We start from the raw sequence: 22460 nt of genomic DNA, 5'->3' as shown, positions 1-22460 counted from the left end.
GAGCGCAGTCTTAGTTCCATTTCAGTAGCCTTAGTATAGCCAAGGCACAAGTGACATTTATGTAGCTAAAGTGTAGGCCAACCCCACACACCTTTCTGTACCATGAGTGCAGGCGAAGAACATAGAAATTACTATGATTACACTGTAGGTGAGGGCCCCAAAAAATTGGTGTACCAACAGTACTAATGTACCTCAGTAAAAATTGGCCATGCCCAACCAAGATGGCAGGTGAATCGCTTTGGTTAATGTGGCTTAAGTGGTAACTAGGCCTGGAGGCAGCCCAGTGTAACGAAAAATTGGTTCAAGTTAAAGTTCCAACGCTTTTAAGCTAATTGAAACTTATAAAAATTGTTCTGAAAAATTATTTGAGTGAGCCTTGTGGCCCTAAGAAAAATTGCCCGTTCAGCGTGATTACGTGAGGTTTCAGGAGGAGGAGCAGGAGGAGGAGGAGGAGGAATATTAGACACAGATTGATGAAGCAGAAATGTCCCCGTTTTGGATGGTGAGAGAGAACGTAGCTTCCATCCGCGGGTGCAGCCTACGTATTGCTTACGTATCGCTGCTGTCCGCTGGTGGAGAACAGAAGTCTGGGGAAATCCAGCCTTTGTTCATCTTGATGAGTGTTAGCCTGTCGGCACTGTCGGTTGACAAGCGGCTACGCTTATCTGTGATGATTCCCCCAGCCGCACTAAACACCCTCTCCGACAGGACGCTAGCCGCAGGACAAGCAAGCACCTCCAGGGCATACAGCGCTAGTTCAGGCCACATGTCCAGCTTCGACACCCAGTAGTTGTAGGGGGCAGAGGCGTCACCAAGGATGGTCGTGCGATCCGCTACGTACTCCCTCACCATCCTTTTACAGTGCTCCCGCCGACTCAGCCGTGACTGGGGAGCGGTGACACAGTCTTGGTGGGGAGCCATAAAGCTGGCCAGGCCCTTAAAGACTGTTGCACTGCCTGGGATGTACATGCTGCTCGATCTACGCACATCCCCTGCTACCTTGCCCTCGGTACTGTGCCTTCTGCCACTAGCGCTGTCGGCTGGGAATTTTACCATCAGCTTGTCCGCAAGGGTCCTGTGGTATAGCAACACTCTCGAACCCCTTTCCTCTTCGGGAATCAGAGTGGGCAGGTTCTCCTTATACCGTGGATCGAGCAGTGTGTACACCCAGTAATCCGTCGTGGCCAGAATGCGTGCAACGCGAGGGTCACGAGAAAGGCATCCTAACATGAAGTCAGCCATGTGTGCCAGGGTACCAGTACGCAACACATGGCTGTCCTCACTAGGAAGATCACTTTCAGGATCCTCCTCCTCCTCAGGCCATACACGCTGAAAGGATGACAGGCAATCAGCCGGTGTACCGTCAGCAGCGGCCCAAGCTGTCTCTTCCCCCTCCTCCTCATCCTCCTCATGCTCCTCCTCCTCCTCCTGTACGCGCTGAGAAATAGACAGGAGGGTGCCCTGACTATCCAGCGGCATACTGTCTTCCCCCGCCCCCGTTTCCGAGCGCAAAGCAGCTGCCTTTATGGTTTGCAGGGAATTTCTCAAGATGCATAGCAGAGGAATGGTGACGCTAATGATTGCAGCATCGCCGCTCACCACCTGGGTAGACTCCTCAAAATTACCAAGGACATGGCAGATGTCTGCCAACCAGGCCCACTCTTCTGAAAGGAATTGAGGAGGCTGACTCCCACTGCGCCGCCCATGTTGGAGTTGGTATTCGACTATAGCTCTACGTTGTTCATAGAGCCTGGCCAACATGTGGAGCGTAGAGTTCCACCGTGTGGGCACGTCGCACAGCAGTCGGTGCACTGGCAGCTTAAAGTGATGTTGCAGGGTGCGCAGGGTGGCAGCGTCCGTGTGGGACTTGCGGAAATGTGCGCAGAGCCGGCGCGCCTTTACGAGCAGGTCTGACAAGCGTGGGTAGCTTTTCAGAAACCGCTGAACCACCAAATTAAAGACGTGGGCCAGGCATGGCACGTGCGTGAGGCTGCCAAGCTGCAGAGCCGCCACCAGGTTACGGCCGTTGTCACACACGACCATGCCCGGTTGGAGGCTCAGCGGCGCAAGCCAGCGGTCGGTCTGCTCTGTCAGACCCTGCAGCAGTTCGTGGGCCGTGTGCCTCTTATCGCCTAAGCTGAGTAGTTTCAGCACGGCCTGCTGACGCTTGCCCACCGCTGTGCTGCCACACCGCGCGACACCGACTGCTGGCGACATGCTGCTGCTAACACATCTTGATTGCGAGACAGAGGAGGAGGAGGGTGCTTTAGTGGAGGAAGCATACACCTCCGCAGATACCAGCACCGAGCTGGGGCCCGCAATTCTGGGGGTGGGTAGGACGTGAGCGGTCCCAGGCTCTGACTCTGTCCCAGCCTCCACTAAATTCACCCAATGTGCCGTCAGGGAGATGTAGTGGCCCTGCCCGCCTGTGCTTGTCCACGTGTCCGTAGTTAAGTGGACCGTGGCAGTAACCGCGTTGGTGAGGGCGCGCACAATGTTGCGGGAGACGTGGTCGTGCAGGGCTGGGACGGCACATCGGGAAAAGTAGTGGCGACTGGGAACTGAGTAGCGCGGGGCCGCCGCCTCCATGATACTTTTGAAGGACTCAGTTTCCACAACCCTATACGGCAGCATCTCAAGGCTGATGAATTTTGCTATGCGGACGGTTAACGTTTGAGCGTGCGGGTGCGTGGCGGCGTACTTGCGCTTGCGCTCGAACACTTGCGCAAGCGACGGCTGAACGGTGCGCTGAACTACACTGCTGGATGGGGCCGAGGACAGCGGAGATGAGGGTGTGGGTGCAGGCCATGAGGCGGTAGTGCCTGTGTCCTGAGAGGGGGGTTGCATCTCAGTGGCAGGTTGGGGCACAGGGGGAGAGGCAGGGGTGCAAACCGGAGGCGGTGAACGGCCTTCGTCCCACCTTGTGGGGTGCTTGGCCATCATATGTCTGCGCATGGTGGTGGTGGTGAGGCTGTTGGTGTTGGCTCCCCGGCTGAGCTTTGCGCAACAAAGGTTGCACACCACTGTTCGTCGGTCGTCAGGCGTCTCTGTGAAAAACTGCCAGACCTTAGAGCACCTCGGCCTCTGCAGGGTGGCATGGCGCGAGGGGGCGCTTTGGGAAACACTTGGTGGATTATTCGGTCTGGCCCTGCCTCTACCCCTGGCCCTGGCCACCGCACTGCCTCTTGCAACCTGCCCTGCTGATGCCCTTGACTCCCCCTCTGAAGACCTGTCCTCCTGAGTAAGCGTTGCACACCAGGTGGGGTCAGTCACCTCATCGTCCTGCTGCTCTTCCTCCGAATCCTCTGTGCGCTGCTCCCTTGGACTTACTGCCCTTACTACTACCTCACTGCAAGACAACTGTGTCTGATCGTCATCGTCCTCCTCACCCACAGAAAGTTGTTGAGACAGTTGGCGGAAGTCCCCAGCCTCTTCCCTCGGACCCCGGGAACTTTCGAATGGTTGGGCATCAGTGACGATAAACTCCTCTGGTGGGAGAGGAACCGCTGCTGCCCAATCTAAGCAGGGGCCCGAGAACAGTTCCTGGGAGTGTTCCCGCTCCTGAGCAGGTGTCATTGTAGTGGAGTGAGGAGGCTGGGAGGAAGGAGGAGCAGCAGACAGAGGATTCGGATTTGCAGCAGTGGACGGTGCAGAACTGCGTGTTGACGATAGGTTGCTCGAAGCACTTTCTGCCATCCAGGACAGGACCTGCTCACACTGCTCATTTTCTAATAACCGTCTCCCGCGTGGACCCATTAATTGGGCGATGAATGTGGGGACGCCAGAAACGTGCCTCTCTCCTAATCGCGCAGCAGTCGGCTGCGACACACCGGGATCAGGAGCTCGGCCTGTGCCCACACCCTGACTTGGCCCTCCGCGTCCTCGGCCGCGTCCACGTCCTCTAGGCCTACCCCTACCCCTCAGCATGCTGTATTACCAGTGATTTGATTTCACAGGCAGGAAATAAATTGGCGCAAGACTGCAGGCCAAATATAATTTTTTCCCTTTTTGGAAAACGAAAGGCCCCACTGCCTCTAGTGAATGAATAATCTAAGTTTAATAACTGTGCTGTGTCCCTGCTAATGTGTCACAGAACGTGAGGGTAGCAGAGTTATTATAACTCTGCAGAGCAGGTATTTTTTTTCCCAATTAAGGAAAGCAAATGGCGAAGCCAGCAGTAAAGCGTAGCTGGGTGCGTATGATTTAGCAATGTTTTTCACGCAGCTCACACGTGTCCACCGCCCGTAAGGACGGACAGAGGCTGGACAAATAGATTTGTTTTCACTTGTTTTTCCACCAAAAGGCAGCACTGCGTATATTCAATGAACATGAGAAGTTTAATAACTGTGCTGTGTCCCTGCTAATGTGTCACAGAACGTGAGGGTAGCAGAGTTATTATAACTCTGGCAGAGCAGGTATTTTTTTTCCCAATTAAGGAAAGCAAATGGCGAAGCCAGCAGTAAAGCGTAGCTGGGTGCGTATGATTTAGCAATGTTTTTCACGCAGCTCACACGTGTCCACCGCCCGTAAGGACGGACAGAGGCTGGACAAATAGATTTGTTTTCACTTGTTTTTCCACCAAAAGACAGCACTGCGTATATTCTATGAATAATAACTGTGTTGTGGCCCTGCCTATACAATTCTTTCCCTGCAGTATCAATGGAGGGTGGAATGCTCTGCAGAGGCGATTTTGAGAAGCCCAAAAAAAATGCAGCACAGCTAACAGCAGCCTGGACAGTACTGCACACGGATAAATATGGCCCTAGAAAGGACCGTTGAGGTTCTTGAAGGCTACACTCACTCCTAACACTCTCCCTGCCTATGCAGCACTTCTGTCCCTAATGCCGGGTGCAACGGTCTGCAGAGCCGATTTTGAGAAAAAAAAAATGCCACTGCTAACAGCAGCCAACACACAGCTATCAGTGGCCCTAATAAGGACCTTTGGGGGGTCTTGAAGCCTACACTAACTACCAATTCTTTCCCTACAGCAGCTCCGGTATAAACAGCACTGTCCCTCATCTAACTCACCAGGCATCTGAGGCGAGCCGCGGGAGGGGCCGACTTTTATATTAGGCGAACACCTGATCTCGCCAGCCACTCACAGCAGGGGGGTGGTATAGGGCTTAAACGTTGCAGGGGGAAGTTGTAATGCCTTCCCTGTCTTTCAATTGGCCAGAAAAGCGCGCTAACGTCTCAGGGAAGGAAGTGAAAGTAACCAGAACACCGCATGGTGTTCGTTACGAATAACGAACATCCCAAACACCCTAATATTCGCACGAATATCAAGCTCGGACGAACGCGTTCGCTCATCTCTAGTCATCAGAGATATGGGGGGGGGGGGGGCCAGGCCCACCCTATGTCCTAACAGGGAGCATAAATAGGACTTACCATGATAAAACATCTTTAAAGCCAATAACTATATTGAAAGTATCCCTTGCCTGTAAGTCCAGCCTTCGTACTTCTCCTGGCTTTAGTGTCTGACACAAAAAGCTACTTCCTGCCAGCCATGTTACCCATCAACCAATATCTAATACCATATCTGATTGTATCTACAGTACGCCCGTAGCCAGGAGCTGGCATATTCTTGGTGTTCTGAAAACACTCAGTGTGCTAAAGGGAACCTGTCACCACCTAAAAACACCATTAACTAAGTTAGGGTGCTCATAGGCCAGATCATGAGAAATCCGGGGAAGTCATTTTATACTCCCACGATTCTATGTTCCCATGCTGTCCCCTGTAGAAGTCAGCGCTAATGGACTCTGTGAGCGCACACCCATAGAGAACATTGGGGCTTATAACTTAGACCAGACAGTGTTAAAATTAAACAGATTTATCATTCAGTGATAAATCTGGCACATTTTGAAACGGTCTAGTCCATACATGTCAAAAACAAGGCCCGCAGCCTGAATCCGGTCCGCTGACTCATTTTATGTGGCCTGCCGACCATACATTAAACCTTAAAGGGGTTATCCAGGCAGCCCCCACCAGGATATACCAGGGTCAGAGCTGAAGCGCTGCTCCGACCCCTGTGTAGTGGTCAGCGTGTGTAATTGTAGGTGCAGCTCGCATTTAAATCAATGGAACCTCAGCCTGCAATTGCAAGCACAGCTCCTATTTATTTCAATAGGAGATACACTTGCAATTACGAGCGCCGGCCACTACACAGGGGTTGGAGCAGTGCTTCCGTTCCAACTCCGGTGTATCCCGACAGACGCTGCCTGGTTAACCCCTTTAAAGGAATTATACTCACCCCACCTGCAGCTCCGGTCCGGCAGGGCAGTGCAGAGTTTCTGACTGCTGACCTCTGTGCTGAGGTACAAGGTCAGCGATCACAGACTCCGCAGCGGTTGCCGCTGCTGGACTGGAGCTGCAAGCAGGGTGAGTGAAAGCCTGCAGGAATGCTGCCTGGTCAGATGCCAATAGGGGGTTGCTGTGGGCCTATGGTCAGGCAGCATCCCTGGGGCTGTTACGGGGTCACTATTACTACTGGTGCCAATATAGGGGACAGTGTTACTACTGCGGCCACTATGGGGTCACTATTACTACTGGGGACACTATCGAGGCACTGTTACTACTGCAGCCACTATGGGGGACCCTATTACTACTGGGAACACTATGGGGCCATTATGGGGGTCTTTATTACTACTGCGACCATTATTGTGGTCATTGTTACTGTTGTGGCCTCTAGAGGGGTCACTATAAAGGCTCATTCACACGGGCATAAGCGCATTTTGGTTGTAAAAATACACTGCGTATTTTTGTGACAAAAAAAAAAAATTTACACCCACATTTTTCAGCCGCTCCAGCATGTGCGCAAATACATTGCGAATCTGTGCATGCAAAAAAAGAACGCAGACAGGCTCATTGACATGGTGTGCAAATATGCAGTGAATTTGTATTTGCGCCCGCTGATTCACTTCTATTGCGGTGCGTAATATCCATCAAAATAGGTCATGCCACACACTTTTTCATGTGATTGCACATCGGGTGAAAGAAATCAGCTCATGTGAACGAACCCATTGAAGCCAGTGGGTTCTATTCACTGAGTGTTAGGCATGCGAACGAGACCTTACTATACAATTACAATAGGCTCTTTGAAGGCAACCATAAGAATAATCTGGCCCTCGGTGAAAATGAGTTTCACAGCCCTGGTCTAGTCTAAGTTTGCACTGTCAAACCTTTCAACAGTGTTAGTAAATAACCCCAGTTTTTGTGCACACGCAGTCTGCAGAGGTAAGTCTGTAGTTATCAACTTTCACAAGGGACAGCCCCGGAAAAGGGAGCCAGGGGAGTATAAAAACTACATCTTATCAGAACCTGGCCTATGAGCACTATAAATTAGTTTATGGTACTTGTAGTGCAGCGACTACAAATCCTGACTCCCATCCACTCAGCTACAAGTGAAAAATTTGAAAAATAAGGAAATAGGAATGATGGTCGTGGTAGTTTGTGACGCCAGTCCAATTTAGGCTGGAGTGAGGGGCAGCCAGGTAGTTGCACTCCCACCTAGGTCATGTTACAAACAAAGTTTTTGGTGGTTGGGGTTGCAGTCCCTTCCCCTGGAGGGTGGTGTTGTATGTGGTGTAGTGAAGGTGTTTATTTTGCGAAGGAGCTCCAGGAGTCGGAATAAATGGTGAAACGGGTAAAATTCACTTTTATTTGTAGAATCAGGAAAATACGACAATGTCCAATACAGGTCCAATTCCCATCCATAGTAATCCGGAGTTTGGTGACTGGAGATGTCGCCCTCGGAACAATGCGTTGTATCTATGACTTGAGATACCGCTCTCTATTCTTGCGTCGTATCTAGCTGCTTCTCAGGGAATGGCTGTCTAAACCGTCCTGTCTTCCAGCTTTCCTGTAAATCTTCTTTTCTTTCTTTTATAATCTTCTTTCTCTATCTTCCTCTTTCCTTCCTTATTCTAATATCTTTTCTTGTTCTCAGCTACACCTTTCCATCTCACTGTACTATTTCTTAGTTTCTCCCTCTGGCCACTTTCACACGGTTGTGAAAATCATGCAAAGTTTGTGCATTGTGAGATACACCAATATGAACCTCATTCTTTTGAATGGAGTCATATACATGAGTGGCATATCCTATCTTTGGGCGTTCCCTCAGAAAGCATCATCCATTGTTTTCAATTGACCCATACAACACATCGCATGGTGTGTGATGAGCATACGAGTGCAATTCGAGGTTTCCCACTGAAATCAATGGGAAACACTTGCTGATCCCCCAATGCGTCTGAAAGCCGAGCCGGAGTATCACAATATTACTGAAGGGATGTGAGTCTCTCCTCTCATTGGGAATTGTTGGTTCTGCAATCACCAAATCTATTCTAAAGCAAATGAAGATTAAAGTGACATGCATACATTTTAATAAATGTTATACATTATTTTTGTAGTGACAAGTCTGGGTCACTACAATAGGTGGTGACAGGCTTACTTAAATGCAAGATACTATAAATCAGAGAGCATATCCTCCTTCCAGGGCCACTTTAACCATAGGGCAAATGGTCATCTGCACCAGGCCGCCTGGCATCAGCACCAATTTCAACTGTATCCATGTCCTCAGGAGCGGATACAGTTGGAAAGCATTGCGAAGGTAAAAAATAGTAAAAAGCTCTAACTGACCATTGCGTGTTTCCATTGCTACAATGTCCACTCAGTTCCAGGTCCAGTAGTCACATGCCTGTTGAAGTATGTGACTGCTGTGGACAGTTACCGACTTCAGTACCTGTGGAGCTGGTGGTTGGTGCAGCAGTCACATGCTTAGACAGGCACGTGACTGCTGGACCCAGGAGGAAGCAAAGACCGCAGACAAGCCTGCAGCCTGCTGAGTCTGGTTTAGGTGAGTATGAGTGTTTTTTTGCCACAAAAAAGTTTGGGGATGGTAGTGGGGGGCATTTTAATACCCATGCACTGAGCCTACTTGGGTATTAAAATGGCCCTGATGTGCTTCCAAAATGTATACCATTGGTCTGCAAACTGCGATTCCTTTTGTGGCAATACAACTTTCATCGGGCCATGAAAGAGCAGACTGCTGAACCTTGTAGATAACCATCAACTGGTGAAGGGCTGCTTTGCAGTCTAGTGCTTACAGCCGATAGAATTACATTTCGCCCCATTCCGGGGTTTAGTTGTGCATAGGTGGTATAAAAATAGTACCAAAAACAGAAATGGTTCCAAAAACATTTTTTTAGCATATCTTGTCAAGGATGCCAGTAACCATGATAAGACCGTGCATGAGTTGGTTTGCTGTGGTTTTCCACTGAAGTCTTTCTGCTTTTACTGACCCCATACAACTGCTTTTTGAGTTGAGTGGGAGGGCTACTTTGACATTTCGCGCAGAATGCATTGCCTGATATCTTCAAACCCTCCTTAAGGAGGCCAAGTATTGTAGTGAAAACTGAATTTATGAGAGATGTTAGTTATCATAAGTGATTCTTGAAAATTGTTTTTCAGAGTCCAACCGTTCTGACATTATTTACATATCTTCTTCAGTAACGGGAGGGATCATCCTACTAATGCTACTAGCCGGAATAATTTATTACATGTTCTATTCAAAGCGCAAGTAAGTGAACCCCTTTATGTAAATATTAATAATCATCATAATGCTTATAGGGCAGGGCAAATGCCGAGGTGCCTCCACCATCTATGGATCTCCACCAACCAACTAAGGACATGTCACAACAGCTAGAAATGCAGATAGAGAAAAAAAGACGGTAGAGCAAAATCTGCACAATTATGATTGGACCAAAGAGGAAGCAAAGACTGTAGAGGTTCAGATAGTGCTGAAAATAGTAGCGGTGCTGCATACTAGATGACGCACCACCCGAGTGGGCGAGCAAGAGGAAAGAACTAAAAGAGCTGGTGGTTTAGCGCAACACTAAATATAAATAAATATAGAAGATGATAAAGTGTGACACTTCTCCTTTATTAAATATACATTACTTTAAGTATAGTATGATTATAAGAGCCCCCTGGTAGCATTATTTAGGCACAATATTGTTATTATGGACACTACAGAGAATGCTTTATTCGCAGATCTCCACAGATATTATTCTGGCTCTACTACTGGGGTTTTCTTTTGCAGGCCCCAAAGATCAATGACTTGATATATAGCTGCTATCATAATTATTCAGCCCCCATAACAAATTAGGATTATTTGCAAAATGTCTAAACTTTCAGCCCTTTGCAAAAAAACCCAACCAAACAAGAACAACTTAAAAAGCTGAACACAACATTATTGCAGTCTCAAAATGATCCAACCTCTTCATCACCTTCTATGTGAAGCGCTGAGTGGGGGGCGTTTACACAGAACAACAAGCCAAAGTCAACTTAAAAACTTTGCTGTGTTATATCACAAGCACACCTGATGCAAATAGTGAAACCCTTAATTAGTTGTATCAGGTGTGCTTGAAATAGCACATGATTTGCAAATATATGTGCTCTTATGAAGGATTCTACTCAGGGGCTTGAATAATTCTGAGTCCACAGTAGTCATTAATAGTTAGTTATTATTTGTGTTCAGCTATTCAAGTTGTTCTTGTTTGACTGTTTTTGTAAACAGCTGAAAGTTTGTAAATTTTGCAAATAAACTTAATTTACAGTGGGAGTTAAATAATTTTGATTGCAACTGTAGGTAGGGTTATATATTTATAGGTAATATGGAAAAACATAAAGAAAAGGCTCAGGGTCCAGCAGGGTCCCACTGTAATCTATACCAAACCCAACATATTGGCCAAAAGCAACAACCCTGAATGGATCCCCTTAAAAGTAATTTAGTTATTTTAAACATTTTTTTTATTTTGTAGTAAGTCAGGGTATACAATACAATTAGATACATAGGATATCACATATGAAAGATGTCCATCAATCATGTGTTTCTTAACATGTTCCTGATTCTCCACGTTGGATTTTATAACTTTAGTCAAGTGCTTACTTTTTATTCTCGTAAATTATAGTTTTAAAGTAATAAAGAGTCAGTGGGGAGGGGGGTGAAGTTATAACATCAGACAGACTTCAATAGCAGATGCTTGCTTTACCTTTGGTTGTGACTGGAGTATAAGACATTGTATAATGTGTTCTTTCTTGCTTCTATTAAGTTGTATTTATTGTCTTTTTACAGCACAATTCCCTCTCAGATTCATCAAACCAGCCCAGAAAACAATGCAAAGGAAGAGGTGAGTCACATATATTGAGGGGATCGTACTAAGATTACAAGCTATTCCCATCCACAGGATAGGGGACAACTTGAGTGGGAGTCTCACTGCTGGGACCACAGGCGTTCTCGAGAATGCGGGTCCCGTGTCGCCAGTCCGCCTCACTTTGGGGTTACTGCAGGAGGAGATTGAATGGAGCACTGGTTGCGCAAGTGCATTAGTGCGCCATTCACTTTTAGTGGGACTGCGGGGATAGCCGTGTGGCACCTGCTGGACAGCACCTGCTCGGGTATTTCCGTCAGCCCCATTGAAATGAATGGAGAACTGACAAGGTTTCAATAGCACTCCATTCATTCTGATGTCTCTGCAGGGGAAGAAGTGACCCCTGCAGTGACAGGCAGAGCAGGATTCAGGAGTCCCGTTCTCGAGAACAGCTGGTGTCTCAGCAGTGAGGCCCCGACCGATGAACAGCTTTTCCTCTATCCTGTGTAGAAGGCCTTTTTTCCACGGACGACAGCCATATCACTGAGAGAAAATCGCAGCGATATCGCATCTGTGTTCTGTACGATATCGCTGTGTTTTCTCGCAATGATGTCATGAATCTGTGTCGCTACAAAGTCACGCAACTTTGTAGTGATCTTTTTGGAGGGGCTTGAAATATAAGCCCTACCCCAAAAATAAGCTCTGGCTACATTAAAAAAACAACACACAATACATTACCTAATAGGCACTGTCTGCTCAGCTGCACTTCTCCTCGCAGGTCCCCGACACTTGTTTGCAATCTTCTGACAGTTCTTTCTGGTCAGAAGTTCAAAAACCCTGCCTCCAGGAAGCCGTGGCTCTGATTGGATCTTGAGCACCGCAGCCCAGCCAATCACTGCGGCGCTCGATGAACCAATCACAGCCATTCAATGCGAATTGGTTCCTGGAGGCGGGGTTTTGGAACCTCTGACCAGGAAGCGTTGGCTGAAAACTACAAGCAAGTATGCCAGTGCTGTGGAGAAGTGCGGCGGAGCCGACAGCGTCTGATAGGTGATGTATTGCTTTTTTTAAACCCCTTAAGGACCAGGCTGTGTTGTAGCTTGAGGACCAGACACTTTTTAGGGATTTTACTGATGTGCTGGTTTTACTGCCCTTTTTTTTCCCTTTAGCTACCAAAATTATTTTTGCTGCAGCTTTTTTTCCATGACATATAGGGCGATTTTTTTTTTATATCTTTTTCAGTGACTTTTTTTTTTGTTTTATTATTTAGTTTTATTTTTTAGCTTAAAAAATTATTTTTTAACATTTCTAGTTATTTTTTTTAATGATTATATTTACGCTAAAATAAAGTATGGAAAAGGGTTCCTCATTTTGTTTCGGATGTTTTGATATATAATATGTATGGTTTTGGATTAAAGGGCGCATGTAGTGACGGTTTTGGTTGGCGTCGGCTTTGGATTATTTTCTTCTTTATGTATATATTGTTTTATTCTGTAATTTTGTTTTATTTATTTGTGTAACTGTTCTTTTTACTATCTATGTCCCCCATGGCGTCATATAAGACCTCTGGGGGACAGTCCCATGTTTGTTTGTTTTTTATTTGACATTTTTCTTCTGTAGTTGGGGCATGCATAGGAGCCCCAGTTATAGGAAAAAACATACCCTGTAGTGACAATAGTCTGCTACGACCCTGCAGCTCTGCTGTAGCAGGGAATCCCAGCAGTCACATGACCCCCGGGCTCCCGTAGTGGAAGTTACACTTCCACTTTCACTTTTTAGTACACAGCGCTCATTGAGCTCATTGTACTCGGGGAAGGAGAAGACAGAAAGGGTTAAAAACCCCTCCTGCCTTCTCCTCGAGGTTATTAGCTGTTAGCCTGTTACTAATGGCTGACAACCCGTCCTGCTTCTGATTGATTACAGAAGCAGGAGGCTTTAATTTCTGCCATAGTTTTACATAAGACTGGGCTTAAAACCTGGGACCAGGAGCCGTATTTTTACTGTGCTTGGTTCTAAATGGGTTAAAGGCAGATAGGGCTTATTTTAAGGCGCAAACAGTAGGACTTCCAACTGTAAAAGTTTCATCCCACTGCACAAAAAACGCGTTTTCGTGCGATGTGATGCAACAGAAAGAAAGGCGCCATAGGGTAACATGGGCTACAAAACATAGCAAATCACGGCAATATTTAGCAACCGATGTTTTTTTCTCACAATGTAGCAGCCTACAAAACATTATTAATGGGAAGGAACCCATTGGAAAGCATGGGCTTCCCATACACGCGATTTGTAGAGCTGTTGCAGCGCAAGAAAATCATACAATTTTGCAAAAGCGGCCCAAGGGATAACCTTTTAATCTTGGTACAACCCCTTTAAGGTACCTGTACATGGGAGGCCAGTCAGTCAACCAATCACTCAAAAGAGCAAATTCAAATTCAAGCAATATTTGTTCAGTGTTGTCTCCTCAGCAGATGTTTATTACTTTTTATATTTTCTTCTGTTGTTACCTGAGCTAATACCCGACATTTACTATACTTATCTATGAAGGGAGACTACCAGCCAATGTCTAACAAGAATGAGAGTTTGTCATAGTTCCGCCCACAAAATAACATCACTGAATAGTACTGTAAAATTATAGAACATGCTGCCACTTTAAATGTGTATTTTTGTTCTTTCCTTACAGCCGGTGTATGATAACATCCATGAAGAATACTTCCTTCGTTTCAATACGCTTTATGATAGGATGCCACCTGAGGTGGCACCCCGAAGCCCAGACGACCCATAATGAAAAAGATGATAAACACCATGACAAGAAACAAGAAAGGTTCCTGTTTACACTGTGAAACCTTTACATAAACGTTAAATATTTATTATAGTATAGCAGATGACTCATTAACGCCTTGGTGGATACAGAAAGACTTGTTGGGTCATGGACATCAGCTGGAGCCTTGAAGATGCCAAGGTCTACTGGGTTTGGTGGGCCCATGGTGATCTGAGAAAACATTCTCTACACTTGACAAGCTGAATGTGATGTGAACAGGGGGCACAAAGTAAATGTTGTCCACAAACCAATGTGGAGCCAGCATTGAATCTCAGTGGGGTTTTCCAAAGGAGATGACCTCGTTGATTTTTATGGGTGACCATGGTCATCCAGGGTGAGCAGCCCTCTATTCCAGTCAGTAATGGAATAGCTGATGCCTACTTGTGTCCTCAGGGACGTAGCTATGGAGTCCGGGACATGTTCCACTCCAATTCTGTATATAATGGTGTGATTGTATAATGTATTATACATAATATATAATGTAGCTATATTTCAAATATGAATATTAAAATGCGGTGCAATTTCATGAAAACTATAGTCATTTATTCACTACAAATGGCTTTTAGCATATGTAGGACACACAGGACCATAAGCAGAGCATATAAACTTATACCTCCTATCTTCTTAATATTTAAACCCCACCCCTGCTCTGTTCAGCAACTCCCCCAAAGAGTCGTGTCATTCTTCTTTTTATGCAAATTTACACAACCCATGTCCCTGCAGAGAACTGGTTTGCAGAACAATCCTGTGAAAAGCGGACTGTTGTTTGGTATGCAATTTGAATGGGAGACATAAAAAAAATCTTAATTAGAGGATTCAACTGTGCTAATTTAAATACTATTAAAAATATGGAGCTCTTGCTCTTTCTGCCCTATAGCGAGCCAAGAGAAGTTCTAAAGATAGATGGGCGTAGGAGTGCAGACACCAGGGGGAGAGGTCAGGGGTCAGAGACTAAGTACAGCAGCAGCAGCTACCTCACCGGATCAATGGAATGAGTGGAATGCTTTCTGGGTTGATCCCCAGCTGTCAATTATTTTTTACCGGCCATTAATATGGGTGGTAAAATATAAACACTGGCCAGGTGGCAACCCTACCACCAATCCTCTGAGGTCCTGTAGATCTCATGGAAAGGGGCGCGCCTGCATACATATGGTATGCATGAATATGTGTTGTGAACATATATATGTGTGTGTGCATATATGCAACTGTGCTCATGTGTGAGTGTAGGTATTGAGCATGTACATGTATGTGTTTACACTGATTCTATATGTGTACATGTATGTGTTGAGTGTCCGTACTGTATGTAGTAACTGCGTATATGTGTGTGGGCTTGCACATAGCGAATGTATACTGTATGTGTTAATTCTATGTATGTTACTATTCTGAGGCACTGTATGGCAATATTATTTGGGCACTGGGTGGCAATATTATATACAGTAGAGGTTATCCTGAACTAGTGAAGAAGGCTTCTAAAAGTTTCTCATGGGATCCAGGATGTTTAACCTATACCCCTAATAAATCCTACTTAGTCTTTTTTTGGAATTTTTAAAAAATAATTTTTTGGTCTTTTCCACCGACAAATACTAATGATGCAATTATTTTCAATGATCAGAAAGTGAAGACCCTGGACGAACAATGAGTTAAAAGCTGCTATAGGTTTTTTTTCTATATTTTTGTGATGGCCACTTCCTGAAAAAAAGTTTTCACCACAGGAAGCCTCCTCCTCCTCCTCTGACTACAGCAGAGAAAAGAGAGCGTGATATCATCTGTGAGACAATGTGGTAAAATACACAATTATATGCACCGCAGAGACACAGGTTCAGTAAATGCAACATGGTAACCACTTAGGACTTTATTACAATTAACTCATAAATAATGATACCAGAATAGAAGAAAACTGCAGACATGCAATATGCAAGGTGGTGTGAAATGAAGAGACCCACAAACCAGACTCATCTTCCTAATTTACGTCACTGCCGGTTAGTGTCTTGTAACTTATAACCATCAGCTCTCCATATTCTGAACTCCTACTGAGTTTGTGCTTATACACAGCAGCCATTCAGAACAAACTGAACTGCAGTATAAAGCATGGAGCAGGGTATTTTGGCAGCTCAGCTGGAGCTTCTGATAAGACAAAAGGTAGATTTCAGATTCCAATACACACTCCAATAACATACAATGCAGCTAAACTGGAGTTACTTATCATAGCTGTACACTAATAGAGCAGAGCTAAAAATCAATCAACACTCAAAAACATCTAAAAAACTAGACAGGTACGAGAGTCAAGGTACGAAATACCTTCTGAAAACGTTATTATACTTGTTCCATTAGGCAGATTCTGTAAAGTCACAGAGAAGAAAAAAGTCTAAAATTGTTAACTGTTGATATTTTTATTAATAAATACAAAAAGCTCCTTAAAACAGCTCAAATTCAAATGGGTGAAAACTCAAGGATATAATACGTGTATAAAAAACATTTCCTTACTACAGGACAAGGATTATATCAGTAAGTTGTCATTTGTTGGGGTGGAAGTCGTACCCATTACTGTTCCCTGGAAGCAGCAACTAATGAGCTTTCAATATAAAATGTGTCAACATCAATTCTGCAGAAATAGATTGTGAAAGACTCAGCGGCAGCTGCAATGGTTGTCATCAGCTGTCCATTCAACACACCTTTCTGATGCCTTCATCTTGAAATAGAGATTTTTACACAGGATGGATACAACAGATAGGCAGTATCAAATGGAAACATTCACTTTCTATGCTCTGACATTCTCTTTTTTAACACCTTCCCATTCACACCTACATAAGTTAACAGACTTTCTTTGATGGCACTCAGACATAAAGTACCACAAACAGGATCAGTGACCTGAACATAGGGTTCATGTTAAATGGTTTAACATTTTGTCAGTTGCTAATGAACCTCATAATGGAATTAATGACATGACAGGGACGCCTGTGCAGAAAGAGCTGCAAGGCTGGGTTCACATAGGGTAGATTTGTTGTAGTTTTGCTGCGGCAAAACTGCTTTAGGGTGACTACCCACTAGCGTTTTTTTTTTTGGTGCGAATTTGCTCCTATTTTTTCTTCCAATTGTTAATGGGACTTCCTAATGTTAAAACCGCAACGCCACGCAACGCAATGTTGCGTTTTTAACATTAGAAAGTCCCATTGACAATTGGAAGAAAAAATAGGAGCAAATTTGCAGCAGAAAAAAAACGCTAGTGGGTAGTCACCCTTAAAGGTTATTTTTTGTGTTGTGTATTTTCTGCGCTTTTTTGGTGCAGAAAATCTGCAAGCGTTTTTTTCAGCAGCACTTTTTTACTTTTTCAGCGTGTTATGATGCGAATCTTGCTGCGCCTATAGAGGTCTATGGACAAAAAAGCGCTGTGGAAAAGTCAAAAGAATTGACATGCTCCGTCTTGAAAAACCGCAGCGTAGCTGCATTTCCGCACTGCGGCAGTGCGGAAAACATCCGTCCTGTGAGAACAGCTTTTTGCCCAAACACATTTGCAACAACAGTTTTGCCGCAGTGCGGATATGCAACGGCAAACCGCGGCAAAACCGCAGCAAATCTGCCCAGTGTGAACCCAGGCTTAAAGGATCGTCTGGCCTCTTAATTTTTTGTTTAGGACGCTCAGAATGATGTATAATAATAAAAGTAATTGGCTTTAGCGGTCACATGTCCATTTCAAGAGAACAGGAACCAGAAAGCCGGGGTCGGTAAGGTGAGTATGACTTCTTTTATGATTCTGCACTATTCTGATGCCTTTTTACTACTGTACTACAGCACTAAAGCCTTCAAGCACCCGTCCGTTTTCCTGTATTAAATCCCCTTCTGGTATGTAGACCGAGACGTCTGATGCATGAGGGGGACAACAGAAAAACCCTATTTAGAGCAATCGGTATATACAAATCCCGACCTATCCAATAAAACAATCAGATCAAAAAAAGCCCAGGGGCATCTTCATGTGCAGAAATCTGCACTAAAGTACCTATAATCCAAATGGCTCCAAAACCAAAAATTATCTATAGGGTGATTCTGAAACGGGTCATTTTTAATTGAAGGATAGTTTTCACAAGAAACTGAATGATAGGGATCCTTTATAAATGACCTAATACAGAATTGTTCTAAAAAAAGGTGAAACTAGTACTGCTTTTCTGATTCCTACTAATGAGTTCAACGCGTTTCTGTTGTAGTAACACAACTTCATCAGGAACCGATATATGAACTAAATAGATTTAGTAGAATGATTCATTTAAATTCCTATAGAAGATTCACCCTAACCAATAGTACATGCTGAACTGGTGTAAAGGTTTGGTATAATAACCCTTTCTAGATTGATAAAGCTGCCTATTTAATAATTCCAACCAGATAGTACCCAGCCTAAATCCCCCTTGCACCAAAAAATAAAATAAATAAATAGTTATTTCAGCAAGAATCCGTCAGAATACTTTTGAGGGCTTCCATCCCTCTTTTGTGAAAACTAGGGAAAACTATCCTTTAATTATAAATGACCTTTTTCAGAATCACCCTAGGGATAATTGTTTTGGAGCTATTTAGATTATAGGCACTCTAGTGCAGATTTACGCACATGAAGATGCCTCTGGCCTTTTTTTGATCTGACTGTTTTATCGGATAGGTCGGGATTTGTATATACCGGTTGCTCCAAATAAGGTTTTTCTGTTGTCCCCCTCATGCATCTGAAGTCTCAGTCTGCATATCAGAAGGGGATTTAATACAGGAAAACGGATCGGTGCTCAGAGGCTTCAGTGAATGTTTTCCTCCTAATTATAACGCATCTTGTTATCCGGGGGATATCTGTTGTATTTATGTGTTTGTTAGTTCAAGCCGAGACAAACTGGTTCTAAATAATATTATTAAAACCTATATTTTAGCAAAACTTATATTTTGATTCTTCTGCCACGGTGAATAACATGTTACATGCATGGCTCATCACAGCAGACTTTCTACGAAGCCCACAACATGCTAGATATGGAGGTAACGATAAAGGCGCCGCTTATTTTTAACTCAATAACATAAATGAACATCATAGACTGGTTTCTCTTAAGCCTCTATGATGGACATTTATGTTATGGGGCCTGTGGCCATGTGATCACCACATGAGCCCTATATTAAAGGGGTTGTCCCGCGGCAGCAAGTGGGTCTATACACTTCTGTATGGCCATATTAATGCACTTTGTAATGTACATTGTGCATTAATTATGAGCCATACAGAAGTTATCAAAAGTTTTATACTTACCTGCTCCGTTGCTGGCGTCCTCGTCTCCATGGTGCCGACTAATTTTCGGCCTCCGATGGCCAAATTAGCCGCGCTTGCGCAGTCCGGGTCTTCTGCTCTCTTCAATGCAGCCGCTCGTGCAGAATGCCGGCTCCGTGTAGCTCCGCCCCGTCACGTGCCGATTCCAGCCAATCAGGAGGCTGGAATCGGCAATGGACCGCACAGAAGAGCTGCTGTCCACGGAGGGAGCAGACCCCGGCGGCCATCTTCAGCAGGTGAGTATGAAGACGCCGGACCGCCGGGATTCAGGTAAGCACTCTCAGTTTGTTTTTTTAACCCCTGCATCGGGGTTGTCTCGCGCCGAACGGGGGGGGGGGGGGGGGGTTTAAAAAAAAAACAAAACCCGTTTCGGCGCGGGACAACCCCTTTAACTGTCACTGCAGCTCTTGTTGTAATGGCCATGATCAGAGAAAACTTTGATTCTAGTCGTTTAACTCAATAGATGCCACTGTCAATAACAGCCACAGCATCTTGGGGGTTAGAGAGAAGGAGGGAACACTATGTAAGGGCCAAATAATACTGACACACAATGATCACAAATTACCAAACATAGTAACTACATAATACCACTATACTGTTACTGAAAAAATGACATAAAAAGACCAATATTATACCCATACAGTGATCATATAGTGGTACCAGCTCTATACCGGTGCTCTGCAGACTGTATAACTGAGTACAAAACTGTTATATCCAGTTATCACGGGTGATGTCCCCTCTGACTGGTTTTGTTTGCATACCCTTTTCTCCTGCATGTGGCCCAGATCACCATGATAAATTCTCCCAGTCACAACCTGTCTCTGCAGAATTTGCCATATTAACATCTTTGTCTCAATTTTCCAGCATTCACGCGTGACTGGTGTGTCCAATTGACCACAGCGGTCACATAGCACATGACCAGGCAACAGGAATTCAGGCAAGACTGTACTAGGAAAAAGCAAAGGAGGTGACTATATTGTTTTTTTGGTTTTTGTACTTTAAAGCCTCACCGGGCCACCTCGTAAACTAGAGGCCTAGGGGGATGCCTGTAGCATCCCTTAAAGTGGTAGTTCCGAGTAGTTGTGACCGGCCCCCCAGAATTTTTGCCGGTGAACTGAACAGCCAATCCACCCTAGGTGCGGATTTGTTCACATTTGCTTTTATCTCAGTTTTGGATTTCTATCTCTCTGTTGCACTTTTAAGGGTGAGAAAGGAAGTAAAAAAATAACAGTTTTTTCACCATTGATTTAAATGGGTTTTTAAAAAAACTGAATGCTTTCAGTTTGCTTTAATTTTTTTACTGGCACAAATAGCGCAGCAGGGTTTCTGAAAACCATTTAAGTCAATGGGAAAAAAGCTGATCAGTTAATATCAGTTTTATAAAAAATGGAACAGAGAGATAAACAGAGACAAAAACAGGTGAGAACAAGCCCTAAACTGCTAAAATAAAAAAAAAAAAACATGTATACTGTATATAAAAAAATCCTTGAAAAATTTCACATTCCATCGTCCCACGGTGCAGAGGATTACAGATGCATTAGACATCAGCCGCTGACTGACGCTGCAGGTGGCTGATATCTAGTACATATAGACCCAGGAGAATTGCTCATCATGCAATCCCCCCAGGTCTATATATAACACAATGCTTCATTTTCATCTTACATTTTGTGTCCTTGGTTGTGATGATATCTGCAGATGGTTATCTCTTTTTTTGCACCACTGCTTCTGCTCTTTACTGATAATTTTTTGTTGAAGGTGTGAAACCACATCGCTCATCGTCCTACGTCATCCATGTACCGCACATTCCTTCATACTCATCAAGAACATCAAAGGGAAAAGGAATTACACTTCCTTGTGGTTTCTCAGGTTCTTTGTATCTGATAATAATTCTGCAAATTCCCCTCGTATGCTGTTCCACTGTATATAGTTACCACCACTTGTGATGCTAATCAGCCCGTGTACGGCCGGGTTCACATACATTATTGTGGTTATCACCTGGCATAGCTGAGACAAGATTCATAAGAGGGAAGCTAAGAAAGGAGTATAACTGCCCCTTAAGGTTTCTTCATTTAGTGGGGATAAGCTGCAATACCAAACACTGCCTGTAGACACAAGTGGCGCTAATGCGTTAATTGTTTTCAAACTTTCTGCACTAAATCTGCTGCTAAAATTGACATGCAGGTCAATTCCCATACTCAATTGGTGCAGATTTTTTCTGCAGTGTATAGATGACATTTTGAAATGCATATTGTAGCTACCATATTGTAAATGCTGCAGAAAATCCAAACACACCAACCCCATGAGAACATGGTAGGGATTCGGCTTAAGGCTCATGCACCTGGGTGCAAAGGTTTAGCCTGGAGCCTCCCAACTCCACTTCACGGCCATTCCTACTCCATCACTTTTAGCTATGTTTCTAGTTTTTTTTAATGACCCATCAATGCACAATTAGCAATCAAGGGCTTTGCCAGAATTCTGAAAGATTCGGGGCACAAGCCTCGAGACATATGTTTTGCTCCTCCCATCAACCAAAAAAAAAAAAATGTAAATATACACATTGGAGACAGCAAAATAACAACATATACCATAGAGACAACATAAATTAACTTTTATTTTTTTTAAAGCAACATTTATTGGGCATTTTCCCATATAATACAATGCAAAAAGGAAAGAAACATCAGTAATATTTCGCAAGATTTAGTCATCAGAACTTTTTCAGTCCTTTATAGTTACGGATATCCTCTTATTTTCTTTTTTTCTCCAAAAAAACTTTCTTTCGGGAAAGACCGGATAGCCTCCACTATCTCCTCCATCTCTAAGTTTCCATCCAGCATAGTCATTCTACTTTGGGGTTCTGTCGGAAAGGTAATAGTGTTGAGATGGGGATTTTCTCGGGGCAATTGAGCTTAGGGTCAGTGACCATGGATCCAGACACATTCCAGACCCCCACAATTGGGGGTATGGTGTGGTCCTCACTAGCAAGATAAGCTAATAGTCAAGCGTTTTATTCCCTTGGTCAAAAATGTGGTGTTGAGAACGTAAAAGTTCTTTCTTGGTGTAGTCAAGTAATAGTAGTCTATATTTTCTCTGCAAATAATTGAGAGCAGAATTTTTGGCTTCAGTGGGGTTCGTAATATAGCAGGCTCTCCGCCAGAGAGATGGCGCTTCAAGCCAAGTTTATCCTGTTGTAGGGACTTACTGTAGACAGAGAAAG

At 44.5% G+C, this 22460-nt stretch overlaps 1 protein-coding gene across 1 annotated transcript in view; it reads left to right on the top strand.

Annotated features, from left to right (window-relative positions):
* The window catches only part of LOC136624588 (carcinoembryonic antigen-related cell adhesion molecule 2-like), a 54916-nt gene extending 40432 nt beyond the window's left edge, over positions 1-14484 (top strand). The window contains exons 3-5 of the mRNA XM_066598547.1: positions 9466-9574; positions 11132-11186; positions 13828-14484. Coding sequence (XP_066454644.1) covers positions 9466-9574; positions 11132-11186; positions 13828-13929 — 266 coding nt within the window. The 3' untranslated portion in view covers positions 13930-14484. The remainder of the gene's footprint in view (positions 1-9465; positions 9575-11131; positions 11187-13827) is intronic.
* The last annotated feature ends 7976 nt before the right edge of the window (positions 14485-22460 follow it).

The sequence above is a fragment of the Eleutherodactylus coqui genome, chromosome 4, assembly GCF_035609145.1.
Source record: "Eleutherodactylus coqui strain aEleCoq1 chromosome 4, aEleCoq1.hap1, whole genome shotgun sequence".
Lineage (NCBI taxonomy): Eukaryota > Metazoa > Chordata > Amphibia > Anura > Eleutherodactylidae > Eleutherodactylus > Eleutherodactylus coqui.
Note: the sequence above shows the minus strand (reverse complement) of the source record. Positions and strands in the feature narration are given on the sequence as shown.